The sequence below is a fragment of the Thunnus maccoyii genome, chromosome 13 (assembly GCF_910596095.1).
Source record: "Thunnus maccoyii chromosome 13, fThuMac1.1, whole genome shotgun sequence".
Classification (NCBI taxonomy): Eukaryota; Metazoa; Chordata; class Actinopteri; order Scombriformes; family Scombridae; genus Thunnus; species Thunnus maccoyii.
The window spans coordinates 31,198,049-31,216,281 of NC_056545.1; the positions used below are offsets into that span (position 1 = coordinate 31,198,049).

An 18,233-nucleotide genomic window follows, 5' to 3' on the forward strand; every position below is an offset into this window, starting at 1 on the left:
TTCTGTCAATCGACTAACTGATTACCGCTCTAACTTCCCTAAAGCACCATAATAACAAGGAAATGGTCTAGTTGTTAATGAAGATGATTTGTCTTTCACTGTGAAACAGCTGATCAATGCGACGAAATGCGGCAGTATACGTCCCGAGACTCCCTTTGTTCTCTAGTGTTCCCGCAGGGCACACAGTGGGAGTCAGTGAATGTGTGCGGCAACATGTGAGGCAGGCCGGTGGAGGCGTGGTCGCTCCCCGGCAGCACATGTTCCCTGCTGGGGGAGTGTTGAAAAGCACCGTGAGGCTCCCGTGTGTCTGGGCCGGCGCACACAGCAGCTCCATCGTCTCTGAAAAACACAGAATAGACAGACAGACAGAGACAGTGCTACCTTCTTATGTAACACTGCAATTCTAGACTGAGGATATTTATTACTCAAGTGCCAGTGTGTGGTATTTACTGGATAGGAGATGTTGTGTTAAGTATGAATTTGAAAGCATATATGGCCTATGATTTACAAGAGGCTGGGCATAAAAAGTGATTTTCACTCTTATCTTGAATGTAGTCAGGTCAGCATGTTTTAATTCATGAATCCAGCCCATATGAAGCAATATGAGGGCGGTACGCTTTTGTTATTTTTATTTCTGTTCATTTCCTGACATTGTGGTTTTGATATTTATTAGTACTCATTGTTTTTGATGTAATGTTAGAAACAAAAGCCCAATTCGGAAAAAAAACACCCAGCAGGAAATGCTCTAAAAGGTTTTGTGTAACATTCTTAATACAATCGAAATCTTCAGAGCCCAGGGGGCTGTCATGGAGAAATAGTGTGCACACAAGCAAATAATTCATGGTTTAATCATTTGTGTACACATTGAGAGCTTGATTTACTTCTGAACTTGTGTAAAATGTTCTGCAAACCATGTTTTCTATGTGGTAGTTGTATGGTAAGTAGAGAACAGAGTGAAAAGAAACAGAAACCATTCAAAGTTAAGTGAATGCATTTCAAGTTGTGATCGCTGCATTTGCAGTCTTTGAACATAGTTGGCATTAAATCAAGGGAGAGAAACTGTAAAGCGGCTTTTGGAAAACATCTGTGTTATTGTGTGTAGTCAGCCTGCTGTGCTTGTGGCTGTAGTTACACTAACAGTAGCAAAAAGCATCTGCAAGGCTAAAGGTTTGTAAGGCAACACCCAGCAGATCAACTTGTTTTTGTGATCTCCCTCACACTGTTCCAACACAGATGGGTGAAAAGTGTCACGGCAGAAACCTGCCCAACTGAGAGCGAGGAGGGCAGGACAAACAATACACTTACTGTCTCAAGGTTTGCCTACCACCACTTAAATATACTTACACTCTTAAATTCATAAAGACCGAGTGTACAATCAGAGCTTCAGCACTCGATAGTGTAGAAGGATGAGAAGTATCAAGACACACAAACACTTGCATGTATTAAGACAGTTAAAAATGTGTATTGGATCATTGTCTTTCAGAATTACATTCATAGACAAATAGAAATGAATTGTTTGAATAGAATCATGTAACTGAAAAACACAAACATTTCTTTCAACCATTTCAATCCTTAATTTGAGACTCTCTGAAGGAGGTTCAGGGTACAGGAAGGATGAGGGAAATCAGCAAGACGAGAAGTAAAACCAGAGGAAAAACAAGACAAAAACAAAAATAACGGAAATTCTTTCAAAACAGCATGTGTGGTAGAAGGCTCTGTGAGCAACGGGAAGTTGAGCAGGTTGTCTGCACCGGCTCTTTATTACCAGTGACTCAACAGCGTAGCACCAATACAATGCTGGGTGCATTTTCATTTACAGTATATAACCCAGTATTGTAAATCTCACCGGTGCACCCCTCCTGGTTACCATTTAATGTTGTGCAGCCATTTATAACAGATGGGAACATTGAAAATAGTAAAAAGACATCCTTGCAAGTCACCATTGCACTCAAACACAAAATCTCACAATGGACCATGTTCATGATGTATGCAGCTCCCTGGATGTATTTTTCAGATATGTCCAATCAAATCTAATGGCACATTCAAGTGTGAGCAGCAGCAGTAGCAGTTTGGATGCACCGGTACATCAGAGGATTTACAAATAGATGACACATACAGAAAGGCCAAGAAGGAAATGAAAAGCTGTTAACTGTACAACTCTAAACAGGTTTCCATCAAGCAAAGTATATGATGATCTATGGAAAGATTATTTTCCTAGTAAGGCTGAAGAGACACAATATAACAGATATCATTGAACTGAAAAATCTTATAAAAATGTGCATCAAATGCTATGAAAGGATGATGATCTTCTCTGAAAGTGCTATGTATTTTGGTGTAAGGGGGGAACTGGGTATCGTTAGAAATGTTTTAACACTATTATCAATACAATACCTGAGTTTCAGTCCTGATAGTAAAACAGTACTTTTTTAATACCCTACTTTGAGGGTTTCTCCTAATTTAACAAAAAAGTCAAAGTTCTTAAATGATAAATGTTGTCTAAACACACGCAGCGAAACAGCTGTGAACCAAATTGGGATTTAAATCAGGAACTGTCTCTTCAAAGAATAAGTGACGAGGACTATGACTCTGAGTAGACATTCCATGCCAACTTTCAGTATCTGACAGTTTTTGATACTCTGGGCTACTGACACCAATCCAGGAAGCTTTCAGTTACATCATGCACATAGTCCACCTGAGAAAAAATGAGGTCTGATTTAAATCACTAAGTGCTTATTGACCTTATTAAATCACATGGCCGGTGTGTATTTTGCTGATCAAGAAAGATCAAAATGTGTTAGAATTAAAAAAACCTTGTTTTAAAAAACAACATATACACCTCGTGCATTTAGGTATTCCCAATTCCCATTAATTGCTGTGTCACACTTGACAAATCTGTTAACAAAGATCACATTGTGAGATGAGCGCAAACTAATACACAAGTGATTTGTTTTCATTGCATACAGTTTAAAAAAAAAAAAGAAAAAAAAAAAAAGACACCTCCTGCTTCACTTTGTCAAAGCTTTTCACCGCGGAGACACTTTGATCATGATGTGTTATCAATTCATCTGTTGTTCCTGATGCATAACCGGCAAGCGTTGTATAAAGACACAAAACCACATGCTCTCTCAGACTCATTCTGACTCAACTAATGACATTCAGTTTGGATTTGATGCCTCCATCTTCTCCCACCCCCTCCAAAAAAAAAAAAAAAATCTCTCACACTCACACACACAAACACACACACACACACACACAGACACGCAGACACACACACACACACATACACAGCCAGCCAACAAACTGCCACGCCTCTTCCTCCCTCATATATGAACCGGTCCATTACCAGTGGTAACAGCTGGTTCTGAAGAAGAGCACTTGGAAACATCATGAAGGAACTGTATGGCTTCTCACAAGACCGTATAAAGGAGAGCATTGGAAATAACCGGCGGTTTTACAGTCTGAAAAAGCAGCAACAGTTGTGTATAGGCCATCCGAAGGTGCTACAGACAGAGTCCTGATTGTGTTGTTGAGTTGTGCTGATGACTATGTGAGGTACTGAAGTCCAGTTTGATACAGTACAGCCAGTGTGGCCCGGCTTTGTCCGTAGTGTGGACGAAGGGGTTTCTATAGAACAACATGGCCGCCAGCCGAGGCACTTAGATCCTGCCGGGACATTCTGGTCGTTTTATAGCTGTTAAGGGATGTGGCCAAGGTGTTCATGCCTCGTGTGTTTTTCTGTATGTTTGTGTAAGTGTGTGTGTGTGGCGGAGATGCTATCACTCTCTTATGCTGGCAGAATAGGAGAACTGGGGGAAATGTGCTTGCTGTCCGGGGTCCTCACAGTCCAGACTGTTACCTGTAAGAGCAAAGAAGACAGGAGAAGAAGTCAGTCTGCACATTCCTGCCGAGAAATCAGAGCGTGATCATGGACAGCGGTGGATCCGGTCTGAAGGCTCCACCACAGTCAGAAAATACTTACACTTGTCTGGAGGAGTGAGCGTGATGGTCTGCGCTGTGAACTCCTCATCAAAGTACCGGGTGTCCGTCTCTGATGTGACTTGTGGTCTGAAGAGTGGGGTGAGCTGAGGTAGCAAGGAGAAAAGATTGGTATACTGGCCATTAAACTGGGAACATACTTAATTTGAACAACTCTTTGGTGTAGGTACGGGGCTGCATGCGCTTGCAGTGTTTACATACTGCCTGTGTGCTCTGTGTGTATCTGGAAGGTTAAAACTATATCCACAAGGGGACACATCAGGGCCGGATCATCCCTTGTCATCACTTTTTTTTTACGGTGTAAAAATTGCTACACTCAGGGTTAATTAAGTTCAACTGAATTTATATGAATATTTTTGTCTGCTGCAGCTACACATCTGCTCTGTAAATCACTTGTCCTGTGTTATTCTTTGAGAAAAAAAAATTAAACCAAAAGAAAGAAATTGATATCTCATATCTTTTAGGTTTCATGATGGCGCCCCCTAGTTTTGCATTTATTTGATGGAATATCATTCCATTCTCTGTCTTTGTAGATAGAGATCTTGATACAGCCAATCAAATCTTTGGATAAAGCAGTAATGTCAGCGTTCTATCATCTGCAGATCAGACGGTCACACTGAGCCTGATAGCATCCTGCTACACAAACAAGAGCCACAGACTCTGAACAACAACCCACATTAGCTTTCCTGCTTGTCTCCTTATCTAACTTACAAACATGAACACACATCTTGTTCTGCAGTTTAGCTTGTTGAACGAGCCACCAAACAAACATTCAACAGGCTAACCACTAACATCAGTTAGCAGGCTAGATAGCTGATTAGCTGCAACACGTTTCAGCAAGTTTGTTTACTTTGTCTTCTGTTCCCTATGGTGTAACACTGACACTCTGGTAGTCTGCTAGCTGCTGTCAATCAAACAAGCTTTTATTTATTTTACTGCAAAAGAAGATGACTAGATGTGATGTCTGTTGGACTTTAATGTTGAGGTCTGTACAAGCTCTATTAAATTTGTCTTGAAAAATTCACCATTGCTGTTGTGTGTTCAGTCTGCTGGCTCCAAACAAGCTTCCTGAACATACATAGTTAAAAGGAAGAAGTTTCCTTTGCTGCAGTAAGAAATCTGCTCAGAAGATTCTTTGTATAGGTTTTCATTAAATATGAAATAATGCCACAATCCGTTGACTCACAAAAAACCCCAATTACTACTTGCTTAATACTGATTGAGAATCAAGAAAACACCACAAACATGTCATATAATAGAGAGATGACTATGATCTGTTTTGTGCTTTTGTCTGAAATCACAGATGCAAAGGCCAACTAAGCAATAAGCCAGGACATCCTCTGTTTCTGTGACTAAAAAGCAAACCTCAGTTTCACTTCCTCTAACCTCCGAATGTCTCACCTTCTTCTGTACCACATCCTGCCAGTTGATGGTGATGAAAAATTTGTGACTCATTACTTCTTTGGCATCATTGGGACCGCCACCTAACCTGTCAGTCAGAACAGGACCGTGTAAGAATTAAGTTGATTTTGCATAAAACGAATGCACACATAGGATCTGTTGGTTCTAGTACCTTTGTTTGGGGTCCTTCTTGAGCAGGCCGGCCAGCAGGGACTTGGCCTCAGGCGACAGGTTCCTGGGAAAGCGGATCTCCTCCATGAGGATGAGCTCAAACAAACGCTCGTGGTCCTGGTTGTAGAAAGGCAGACGTCCGCACATCATCTCATACATGACTACGCCAAGACCCCACCAGTCCACCGCCCGACCATAGTCATTATCTTCTAGGACCTGAAGAAGAGCAGATGTTTGTCTCATGAACATTTTTCAACAATGGCAGAGAGAAGGGATTTCTATTTGGTACACTTCACTTAACTGCACACTTCTGACCTAAATTTATATTTCTTTCTTCAGTTTTGCATGATCCATGGTCTGCCTCAGGGCTGCTTGATTATGGCAAAAATCATAATCATGATTATTTTGGTCAATATTAAGGTCACGATTATTTAACACGATTACTCATTGACTCACGGAACAGAAATGCTTTCATTTTATTAAATCTATCAATCCACACACTACAAGACACGTGCAAGTGACACGCATCTCACAGAGACCCCCTGTTATCAAAGCTCCCAGTCAATTTCTGTTGCATTTAGTGAAACGTAATTTGCACAGACAACTATTCAAAGCACACAAATATCCTGCTGTATATGTGTTTTGATCGGGCTCCCTGTCTTTCTGTGAGCTGCCTGTTTCACTACAGGCAGATTCCCCTCACTCGCTACGCTGGGCAGGGAAATAAAATGAATGGTAAATGGACAGTACTTGTATAGCGCCTTTCTAGTTTCTGACCATTCAAAGCGCTTTTACACTATGTGTCACATTCACCTACTCACACATACTCCTACACTGAATGCGTACAGGGACTACCATGCAAGGTCCCAACCTGCCCATCAGAGGGAACTAACCATTCACACACATTCAGCCATCAGGAGCAATTTGGGGTTCAGTATCTTGCCCAAGGACACTTTGACATGAAGACTGGAGGAGCCGGGAATCGAACCGCCAGTCTTCCGATTAGTGGACGACCCGCTCTACCTCCTGAGCAACAGCCGCCCCAATGAATCAATAAATGCAAACAGACGATTTTGTCCCCTGGAGCAAACTATTTTGGTTCAGTAAATTTCTGCTGTCAGTCAGCCTGATGAAGGCAGTTTGTCTGGCCGCTGTCCTCTCAGCTCCCGAGGAGCTGCAGCTGCCAGACAGCTGCTTCTGTGGACACAGACACTGAATGCAGGTTAGAGTTGGTGTGGATTAAACAGATTGTCTCGCTTACTATGTGCATTCTCATTGAGAGTGAGTTTGGGCTTTTAAAGAGGGGTGAAAGTGTATCGCTGTAAAGGAAAGGGGTGCGCTGGATTTATAACACAAGACAAAACAAGATCATCATTGCGAAACGGAATGCGGCACAATAATTGTTTTACCTTGATTATCTTGTTTTCATAATTGTTGGAAGCCAAAATTGTTATTGAAAATAAAAGTCAATTAATCACCCAGCCCTAGTCTGCCCCAATACCCACACTATGAAAATAACACGCTTCACAATGCTCACATTAGCCACATCTACATCAATCATTAACGTGCAATACAAGAGTGGGCTATGAAATAGTAATAGCTGGGCATTCCTAGTAAGTGCTAGGTAACCCTTACCTGAGTTCACCTCTTTACTGGACATTATCCTTCTAATTCTACATCGTGCATTCACACTCTACATATCATTTTTATCATTTCATGTAATATCCACCACTTTTTCTCCAGTGTTCATATTTATCAAGCATTTCAGAGAAAATTCTCAGTGTTGACACATATCTGGCCCTGCTTATAAGCCTAGTAATAAGTATTTTATCATATTATTGTAGAGAAGGCACACTCAGATTTTTTTGTAAATTGTAGTGCTAGATTTAAATAATCTGAGGTCATCTAAAATGAAATGTAATTTGTGTGTCATCTTTACTTCCAGCCTGTGCACAAATAGCTAGTGGCTCTCTTCTGATTTAATAGATGTATCTAGATCAGTCTTCTAAATGTGTTGACTATATTCTGGAAACAACTGATTTGGACTTGGAACTGCTACCCCCCTACATCTGTCTGACCACTTCTTTATTCGATTCACGATCGCCTTACCAGGACATCCTCATGTTCTTCCATGAATGGTCTTCTGCCGCAACATCCGGTCCCTCACACTGACTCAACTTTCCAATGAGGTCTTGGCTAACACTCCTCCTCATAATGAATTTTCCTCACTCCCAGTCAATGAGGCTACAGACTCACTCTGTTCCTCACTAGCCACTTCTCTTAACAATCTCTGCCCTCTAACATCCAAACTTGCTCGCATCACCTCCCCTACTCCATGGCTCATCGAAGTCATCCGAGAGCAAAAGGTGGAACTCAGAGCCCACTGACCTCAGTGACTATCAGGGTCTCCTTGCATCATTCTCATTAAGACCACTTACTATCAGAACAAGATCTGTGGTGCCACAGACATGCAGAAAATGTTTTCTGCTTTTAACTCACTCCTCAATCCATCTCCTCCTCCGCCCTCCACTCTGCTCACTGCAAACAAGTTCGCCTCATTTTTTACTGACAAGGTCTCTGCCATCAGTAACCAGTTCCCTGAGCCTGACCAAGTCAGTCTGCAGCTGCCAGCTAACAGGGCCACATTGTCCTCATTCTCCCCTGTGACTGAGGAGGAAGTCTCCAAACTTCTGCTGGACCCTTGTCCCACTACCTGTCCACTGGACCCAATACCATCCAACCTTCTACAGACCATTTCCCCCGCACTTAACTGCACTAAGGTTCACATGGCCTCAATCGCTCGGTTGCCCTGTACTAGATCAGGAAGATCAGACCCTACCTGTCTGAGCATGCAGCACAACTCCTCGTACAGACTCTCGTAATATCACGCATTGACTACTGCAACTCCTTATTGGCAGGCGTCCTCGCATGTACGTTCAAACCTCTGCAGATGATCCAGAACGTGGCGGTGGAACAAAACAGCACATGTCACCTCACTGTTGATATCCCTCCACTGGCTCCCAGTTGCTGCCCGCATCAAATTCAAAACCCTGACACTCGCTTACAAAACAGCAACTGAAACGGCTCCGGCCTACTTGAACTCCCTCATTCAGGTCCCCACTCCCTCCCGCTCACTACGCTCTGCAAATGAAAGGCACCTGGTGAAACAAGTTACCAAACTCTGTTCAATCTGCAGAGTCCCTCTCAATCTTTAAGAAAGACTAAAGACTCAGCTCTTTCGCGAACACCTCTGCACTTGATGGACTGAAGGTAGAGAAAAAACAAAAATACAAAATACGCTCTCTATGTGTTGCCTTTGTGCGTAGCCTGTTGGCATCTACATACTACTGCATTCAAACTTAGCTTTAAGGCACTTACTGGTGTTGTTCTCTCCTGACTAGATCCCTGCTTGAGTTGTATCAGCTCTCAGATGTACATCGCTTTGGATAAAAGCGTCTGCTAAATGATATTGTAAATTCTAAACTGTAATCGTAAACGACAGAATCATATTTATCTCATTTTACTGTTGTGTAGTAAAACTGTGATGCTATTTACTTTCAAATGATAGTTTCTGCTTGCAGAAAGCAGAATTAGGAAGTTTCATACATAACCCTGAAGTCCTACTCTGAGGGAGTATCTTCAACTTAACTTGCAGTGTGATTCCTTGGAGTGATGCTGTTAACTATGCAATTAACCTTAGATGATGCATGTCAAATCTTACATATATAGTACATGTATGCATCAGTTCACATGTACCACTTTGTATCTCACACACACACAAAAATGTGAGAACACTAAGCTCAGCAATGACAACTGTCTAGAATGTGTTAGTAATGTATTCATATTTACAGCTTAACCATGGCAGCAGCAGATGGTGGTAGTAAATATATGTAGTGGAGACATGAAGTGTGTGTGTGGGGAAATGTGTGACTGCTTGTGTACAGGTCATGTGCCAGGTTAGTGTCATTGCCTTACCTCAGGTGCCAGATATTCAGGAGTTCCACAGAAGGTTTTCATCGTAGCATCAGGAGTAATGCCCTCCTTACAAAGGCCAAAATCAGTGATTTTAATATGGCCATCTTTGTCCAGCATCAGATTCTCCAGCTGAAAAGGTCAAATAACATACACAACTAGGTTTTCATCAAATGGTCATGATGGATCTGAAGACATTTGATTGGGTTGGTTTACTATTAAATCTATGGCTTACCATCCATTCTCTGTATTATATGTCAACATATCAGCCCAGAAAATACTGATTCAACTCACTTTTAGTCCGCCTGCCCCTTCACTGCTTACTTACAGTGGTCAAAGATGACTTTGTTCCCCTTACAAAACCTTTATGTGAATGGAAACAACTTCCGCTTGGTAATGTTTAAACACTGTACTTTCAACAGTTATTATAGGTTACTTCTTAAGAGTTATTATTCAACTATATATGAGGCAACAAAGGAGAATTATGCATTACGCTGCTGGCTATTGTGAAGGTTATATCAGGAAAAGGACCAAATCTGGCTATACAATGTGCAACTGACGTCCCCTTTCAGACTTAAAATTCAATGGAGCATTTCCCCTCAGCAGCACATGCTGATTCCAGCAGAAAGTAGAAATAAAAATGTTTCTGGAAGTTATTTCATGTATTTCCATTCTCCTTGCTTCTTTGTCCCCGGCTTAATTTTTATATGTTACTATCCTCATCCCCTGGATTAATACTGGGTACTTAACACTTAATTACATGTGCAGTTCATGCCAAAGTTTGGGCACCCCTTGACAAATAATATATACTGTTGATTTTTTCTTAATTGAAAAGATGTCAACTCAGCCTCTCTAACAAGCTGATTAAGTTCTGAGACCTTTTCAAAATAATCTGAGACTCTTGAGGTGCCAAAACTTTTGCTTATGACACAATGATGTTTTTATTTATGTTCAATTAATGACATGAAAAGTAACTGTGCATTCATTTCCCCATATCCTAGAGAAATAAAAAAAATCGCCAAAATATGTTATTTGTCAAGGCAGGCCCAAACTTTTGCATACAACTGTAATTCACATGTGAAATAAGAATAGTTTTCATAAGGTTCACTAAGCTGTGCTATTTCATGCAACGAATATCATAATATTAAAAAAATATATAACCCGCCATTATCAGTGATGTTCATTGATTTTTAGGATTACTTTTCAACTACATTTCACTTAAATACAGGCCTCAAAAAAGGAAAATAAAATAAAATATTCAGATAATTTCAAGAAATTTCACTTCAAAAAAGTGATAAAGAGCCGCTGCTATTAAATGCTTCTCAATGCTTAAATTCTCTTTAATTGAAAATGTCTTTAATAAACTGATAAAATCCAAATGCGCTCCTAATTACCCATGGAGTCATGATATAAAGCCTTTAAGGATATTGTATATTTCAAAACTGATAGATATTACAAGTATTCACCTTCAGATCACGGTACACAACGTCACGTGAATGGAGGTACTCGAGCGCTGACACAATCTCGGCGCCGTAGAAGCGCGCCCGGTCTTCTGTGAATACTCGTTCCCGTGACAGGTGGAAGAAGAGCTGAAAGAGGCAAGAGCAGATGGACTCAGACACTTACCCGTTGAAGAAGATCACAAGAGCAAGCTGTTGATACCAAGTGACATTAGTGTTTCTCCATGTGACTGTGACGCGTGTCTGTGAGGTCTCACCTCGCCTCCGTTGGCGTATTCCATTACAAAACACAGCCGATCGTGGGTTTGGAAGGCATATTTCAGTGTCTGCAGGAGGAGGATAGTCACATTAGAGAAGGAAAAAAAAATATGTTTCAGGGTGCGTGCAGGTGGTGAATCACTCCATGCATTACTGTAAATCCTTACCATCAGGTCAAATCATGTGTATCAGAAGAGGCACATGGTGAGGAGTGAGAGGTGTCCTTTTAAGGTCATCTAATCCAACTTATTCAACGGTTCTATTTCAATGGTCTGTCAGTGTAATTTTAGTGCTACATAAAGAACTAACAGTGATTTCAACAGCTTTTCCAAACTGATGAATGATTTCCAGCTGTGAAACCTGCATTGTGTTACTTATTTCAGATATTTATTATCAGAACTGAATACTGGCAGCTTCCATTTAAGACTAACAACGAAAAGTTTAGTTTTAATTCCTTAATTCTTCCAAAATGTTCAATTGTGATTGTTTGTATTATTTCAGTTAACTGTTTCTGGATAAGGATGGGTCAAGTTCAGTAGGTCAGTTACTGAGGCACAGCAGATTTGAGCTAAATGCTAACCTTAGCATGCTAACACACTCACAATGACAATACTAACATGCTGAAGTTTAGCAGGTGTGATCACCAACATTTGCTACTTAGCACTAAACAAAGTACAGTTGAGGCTGATGATCATTTTACACCTGATGATGGAGCTAAATGAAAAGTAAAGGATCATAAAAGCTATTACAATTCATCCTGAGGTGATCGTTAATGTATGTACAAAATTTCATGGCAATCCATAATTGAGTTGCTGAGATATGTCAGTCTGGACCAAAGTTGTGGAATGACAGACATTTTCATCCCTAGAGCCACAGTATCCTGATAGCCTGGCAAAGCAATACACTATTCATGCGGAGAAGTAGTGACAGTGGTTACACAAGTGAATGGTGAAATCATCCAATAGGAAATCAGCACTGACAGTTTTTAGACTGACCTGAGGACCACTTGACTCATGAAAAAGAAAAATCTCAAGAGAGCGCTGGCTGCTCTTCTCTGACACAGCGCTGCTTTTACCAGCAGTGCTCCTGCAGAGCTCTACCATCAAGTGGGTCATTTGTAAAATGTACTCACTGTGAGGAAGGGATGCTTTGTGTTTTGTAACACTCTGCTCTCTGTAACTGTGTGGGCCACCTCATCCTGCCGACAAACACATTATTTTCAGAAACACTGAAAACACAGTATGAAATGTAAAGCTTTACTGTATGGGGACAGATGCACAGCCAGAACAGTCAGAGCACAAGCATGTCGCTGATACATAGCTAAAACCAACTGTATACACACACAGACAGGGCACTTCTTACTTACCTTGGCTATGATGACCTCTTTACGCAGTATTTTCATGGCATAATGTACTCCAGTGGACTTCTCTTTGACTAGAATCACCTTCCCAAACGTCCCCTTGCCAAGCAGCTTGAGGTACTCAAAGTCACTCATTGTCTGTAAAGTACAAGGCCAAGGTGTGAGGATTCATCAGAGATAGGGATTTTAACTAATTTTGTAAAAACAACAAAAAATAAAAAGGATAAGTCTCAAAGAAGAAATCTTCAGACAGAGATGAGCTTTTCTTTCCAAGTCATGATACCTTCACTGCCTTAAGAAAAATTCTGCTTGAGGTTCACTCAAGTTGTTAAAATATCTATTCAGCTTAATCGGTACAAACTGCTTTAAAAACTAATGCAAGATGTTAGCCCCTCTCAGACATGCACCCCTTACCCCTTTATCGTCACCTGTAATGGAATGTTTTCTTTAGTCCATCTGCACATGACTGTACATCCCATTTTAGTCATTAGCCACTTTGCATTACATTCCTTGGCATCAAATATCACGTCAAATATTTTTTGCAATGATCTGTCGAATATCAAACACTTGTGACAAAGATATGTAATGGCAGCAGGATATTTTACAGTTTATCAATAAACTTTATTGTCCAAAATGACATCACCGCACCGAAACAGTAAACTTCACTGGGAATTTAATAATTATAAGTAACTGTGAATTAAAAAAAAAAAAATACAAATGCAGTGCAACAGGTATTTCTATATTGCAATTTTAGGCCTTGGTTATGCTAATAATAATAAAGGTGCATCTACTCATTACAGGTGGTGTTCATCAAAAATGAGCAGTTTATGATAAGTTTCTGCAGTTAAGAGAATCTGACTTGGCACACTCAAGCAAAGCTCACAGACAGATTTAGGAGAAGAAAAGAAATAGTTTTTGCATGAGGCTCATTGTCTGGCCGACGCTAGACTGGACAAGTGGACAATGAAGGGCCCATTAAAACCAAAACGTTTCAATTCAGTTTTTTTTAATATAATGTAAAACCGTCTGCATGAGGATGGCATCTCTGGGTCTGCAGGCAGAGTGTACTCATGATCTACTCTAAAGGAACAAATGTAAACAGAATATATAATGGCAAGAATGTCACTGTGCCCTTGATAGTGCCCCTCAAAAATTAATACTGCCTCCTTGTTTGTGTTTTCAAACGCTCTCACAAGGGAAAAGAAAGATTCCTTTGGATCAGATCAGACTAGGGCTCTGTACCATCTATGTCCATAACAACCGATCCTCTTACCACTTTGCTGCCACTCTTGGACATTGCCACCTCCATCTCCTCAAGGCTGCTCTCGCTGGGTGAGCCGAACACATCCATCGGTTCCTCCTCCTCCTGTTCCCGCATCTTAAGACTATTTGCCACAGATTGGATCGCCCGCATCCACTCCTCTCTGAGAGACAAAAAAATCCCAGAAATTGTCAGGGGTCACATCATCTTTTAGGCCTCAAACAAATGCACTAAGTTTAAGAGACCCTGTTACACGCAAAAGCCACTGAAAGTCATTTGGGCACCATAGTTTGACACAAGCCTTGTGAAAAAATATAAGGTTACTCGATATAATATTTTACAATATTCTAACCTCTCCTCATTGCTGTCTACGTGAAAGGTGCGTTCAATGACAGTGGTCCACTGTAGGCAACGAATGACAAATGTGTTGGGCCGGGGTCTTTCAGTCTTCATTAACTGGCATTCTGTGGAAAACACAAATGAGATTAATGTTTACAGGAAGCTGCTGAAGAATGAACCACTGTATGACCTGTATGAAACTCAAAACATCCAACTGATGGTTTTGGAGAGTAGAAAGGAATGGTTTGGAGTTATTTCTCTCCATCTGGCGGACTGACCTGCCACTGAGAAGTTGTTGAGTGGTGGTGAAGTCTGGTCATTTAAATCAGGCTTCTCCTTGTAGCCGATGAAAGAACCGTCACTCTTCAGGATGAAATACCTGGGCCTCCATGTCTTGATATATTCACCTGGGTCAGACAAAGAGATTCCATTTGAGTACATGCTGTCAACAAGAACATCACTGACATTCTAAAAAATTGAGCCAAAATAAAACATGTTATGAAACCTTTAACACCTTACTGATCTTCCATACCTCTTTTGTGGAGCCAGCCCTCTCTGACTACGTTAACTTCATTCATTGTGAGTGATGTGTTTCAGAGAGGGTGAGGAACAGGAGCTCGGGGAAGGGAACAGTGGATTTCTCTCTTGACCCGATCAAGTCTCAGACACAGTTATCAAATCTGAACAGCACCTGCTGAATGAAACAAGAAGTACAAAGGACATAGGACTATATTCAAATAGTTTCAACAAAGAAACAGAAAGAAACAATCCTTTATTTCCACACCTATGATCAATAGTTGGAAAATTAAAGTTCAATTTAACAGTTAAGAATCCTTTAAATTGAAATACAGGACGAAATTTATAACTGATGTAAAAATATTGCAAAAACACAATATCAGGATGGCTGGTCTGATTTCAAAGAAGCACTATATCTGTAAGACCTCTAAAAACCAGCAGTACTCTGCACCTATTAAAGCCTTAAGTTTTACATTATGTAATTCAGTAGGCTACTTCTGAAGACTTTCATAATCTACACACGACCCTACGAAGTGAAGTCACAGGAGAAAGCTAATAATGTTAAAACAGTATAACAGTACGTAGGGCTACAACTAAGTATAGTTTTCATGATCATATCAATTACTAAATTAATTAATTTGTCTATTAAATGTCCAAAAAATTGTGAAAAATGTCCATCACAAGTTCTGAAAGCCCAACGTGACGTCTTGAAAATGTTTTGCCCAAGCAACTGTGCACACCCCTAGATATGTAATAATTTAATTCATAATATAGAAAATAGAAGCAGTAAATCTTTACATTTGACGGGCTGGAACCAGAGAGTATTTACTTATTTCTTGCGTGATTAAACAACTGTAACGACTTATCGTGCCAATTAATTTACTGTCAGACTTTTGATATGTATTAACTGTGTGATTCTGTTAATGTGCCTGTAGGTGACAAGCTGCTAACTTTCTCCAAGAAATAAGTATGCCATGTTTTAGCACTTCATGAGCCTAAATGTTACAGAGATCACACCTGGACTGGAAGTCTTACAGGTTCAATTGCCAAATTCTTCATAGAGATGTAAAGATCTGAAATGATAAAAATGAACACGGCAGGAATACAAAACACCCAAATTAAATATTTATTAATTTACCCAATATTTTTAAAAACTGGTTTTAGTTGGTTATGGTGAAATATCTAATGGGGTGGCAATTAGTGTTAGAAGTCTGAAGTAGGTGTCTACAGACGAAACATTTCACCCTCCTCTACTCATGAAATATTCACAATTATAAAAATGAGATACTGGGCACATTTATTATTTATTTTGCCGCACATTTAGTTTCGGTATGTAGAAAACACATTGTAACGTCAAAGTAAGTTAGTTCAGAATTCAACATTTGGCATCGGCTAATAATCCTATCAAGTTCCATTTGGTATATTACCTGTATGTGGAACTGAGGAGAAAAAACTCTCCAAAAACTATAGAACATTACCACATTTGATATGATTCCGTTACTTTTACATAGTTTGAAGTTTGTGTGGCCGGCTACAGGGGCAGAGGTGCTACAATTAAAACTAACGTTAATAAGTGTGTGCTTCTCAAGTAAGTTAGCGTTAAAGAAAGAAAAAGACTGATTTTCAGATATTAGCAGTATTAGTTGGACATTCAGACTTACCAGTCAAATCACAGTGTAACAGCTATTCTTATCTCGTTGTTGTTGTTGGCTGTTAGCTCGGCTGCCATTTAACGTTAGCTCACCTAAACGCTGACAGAGGCTAGCTATATGCTAGCTAAATGCTAACAGAGACACATTTGCTTTCAACAAAACCATTTACTAAAAAATTCAAGAATCTTGTATCTGGTTAATAACCAAGCCAACATTTGACAATGAACATATATTTACTGTGCACCTGAACCTCAAATACACACACTAATTTCAGATACATGTCATCCCAGTTACAAGTAACAGCTCTACTGGTTAAAGCTTGCTGGCAGTAAACTAGTTAGTTGGATGAAGATCTATCATCACAATATCGTGTATTAAGGTTTTAGAGCCAAAAACATACTTAAACTTTCCCTACGCTATTTTTATTAGTTAAATGCTGCACTATAATGTCACCAGCTGATGCTTGAGCTCCCCTAAACTGGAAATGTTAGTTTATTGTTAGTAAACAGTTACATTAGCGATCATATGCCTTGTAGTGAGCCTTGCTAATAGCGAGGTAATCAAACAACTCTTAATTCATCTAGCTATGAGTTACAGATTCCTTAACGAATCTCGTAATCCGATATATTTTACATTATATGATATAACAACAAAATTTAACGCACATTACTACTTTCTCCCACGTTGCTCTCGTTTCAGTGCAGTTATGACAGGCTGGATCCAGAGCAGGCCATCCACCCAGGAAAACACCATGGACTCTCTTCTTCTTGGAATTAGATAGAAGGTCGCTGCTCTCTGGATACACAGCGCCAACCGCAGGCGGGACGGCGCCACCTCATCTCAAATGAGTGTGATGGCTGTGCAGCAGCGAGGCACATTGCTGTTCATCCTGGGGTGCTTTTCATTACACTAACGTGTCACCTCGCCTCCCTTACTCGCGTCTCTTCCTCGTGTCTCAGCTCCTCCAAGCGAGGATGTGAAGAGAGATGCGGGGATGGAGGAATTTAATCCACCAAACAGGACGTCCTCGCTAACTCCAGCGTCATTTTGAGGAGACGGCAACTACTCATGACGCACAGCACCTCAACTGTCAAATATGTAGAAGTCAGCTTTCAGTATGTAGGCTAGAACTTACTAAGTAGCAGTTTAAACTCTAAAGTTTAAACTTGAAATTCATTCATACAATTAATTAACACTTTACACTCTTACTTAATTTCTACACAGTTATAGCTGGAAGGAAAACACCTGATAACTGCTCCAATTTTTATCATTTGATTATAGATCTGGCTGTGACAGAGTAAGACGCAAATAGACAATTTAAAGCCATTAATTACTGAAAGAACAGAGCCGACATAAAGGAGCAATATAAACAGCTGTAGCCTGTAGAATATGTCCAAATAAAATGTTGCTTATTCAATTTGTGAAAGTCTGACAACTTTGTCATGCTCAGGATGATTTTATAAGAGAGCGTCATATTTTCCTGAAGGAGCTGAGACACACTGAGACGGAGAAGAAGAAAGTAGAAGACTTTTGGCTTATGAGGAAAACAATAAACTTACAAGAGTATTTTTGATTGATTCATGATTCAGTAATTTTCATTTTATTAATAAGTATGATAAGCTGCGGTTGGTGCTTTCATTCCTGTTCCACAGGTAGTTTAACTATCATCTGTATTACAACAGCCTGACTGTTTACTGTCCCGTCAGATCAGCTGACCAATCAGTAAACACATTGGATCAAAGGGGCGTGTTGCCGCCCGTTAAAAATACAAAACAAAACAAAAAAACTTCCGCGTAGGATTCACCTGTGGCTCCTCACCCTCAACTCCTCCAGGAGCCTCCTCTCTC

At 40.3% G+C, this 18,233-nt stretch overlaps 1 protein-coding gene across 4 annotated transcripts; it reads right to left on the reverse strand.

The window, feature by feature from the left end:
* Positions 1–1,438: 1,438 nt before the first annotated feature.
* Positions 1,439–17,426, reverse strand: LOC121910082 (RAC-beta serine/threonine-protein kinase-like). Of its 4 annotated transcripts, none has more exons than XM_042431090.1 (14): positions 17,052–17,426; positions 14,751–14,909; positions 14,497–14,625; positions 14,232–14,343; positions 13,892–14,042; positions 12,625–12,756; positions 12,391–12,456; positions 11,258–11,326; positions 11,007–11,129; positions 9,544–9,672; positions 5,570–5,784; positions 5,398–5,485; positions 3,980–4,082; positions 1,439–3,856 (listed from the first exon to the last, which is right to left on the reverse strand). In XM_042431090.1, the coding sequence occupies exons 2-14, from the start codon at positions 14,794–14,796 to the stop codon at positions 3,777–3,779; spliced, it is 1,443 nt and encodes a 480-aa protein (XP_042287024.1). In that variant the 5' UTR covers positions 14,797–14,909; positions 17,052–17,426; the 3' UTR covers positions 1,439–3,776. The 4 variants fall into 4 exon arrangements, with proteins under 4 accessions (XP_042287024.1, XP_042287023.1, XP_042287025.1 ...); XM_042431089.1 differs by having other exon boundaries at positions 14,751–14,912; XM_042431091.1 differs by lacking the exon at positions 17,052–17,426 and adding an exon at positions 16,396–16,966 and having other exon boundaries at positions 14,751–14,912.
* Positions 17,427–18,233: the final 807 nt, after the last annotated feature.

Bases quoted from the DNA above. Each gene is read 5' to 3' on its own strand.
- LOC121910082 (XM_042431090.1), bottom strand. From the start codon at position 14,796: ATGAATGAAGTTAACGTAGTCAGAGAGGGCTGGCTCCACAAAAGAG. The intron at 14,626-14,750 runs GTATGGAAGATC...TGTCTGACCCAG, and splicing joins GGGCTGGCTCCACAAAAGAG to GTGAATATATCAAGACATGG. The intron at 9,673-11,006 runs GTGAATACTTGT...TGACCTTTTCAG, and splicing joins TTGTGTACCGTGATCTGAAG to CTGGAGAATCTGATGCTGGA.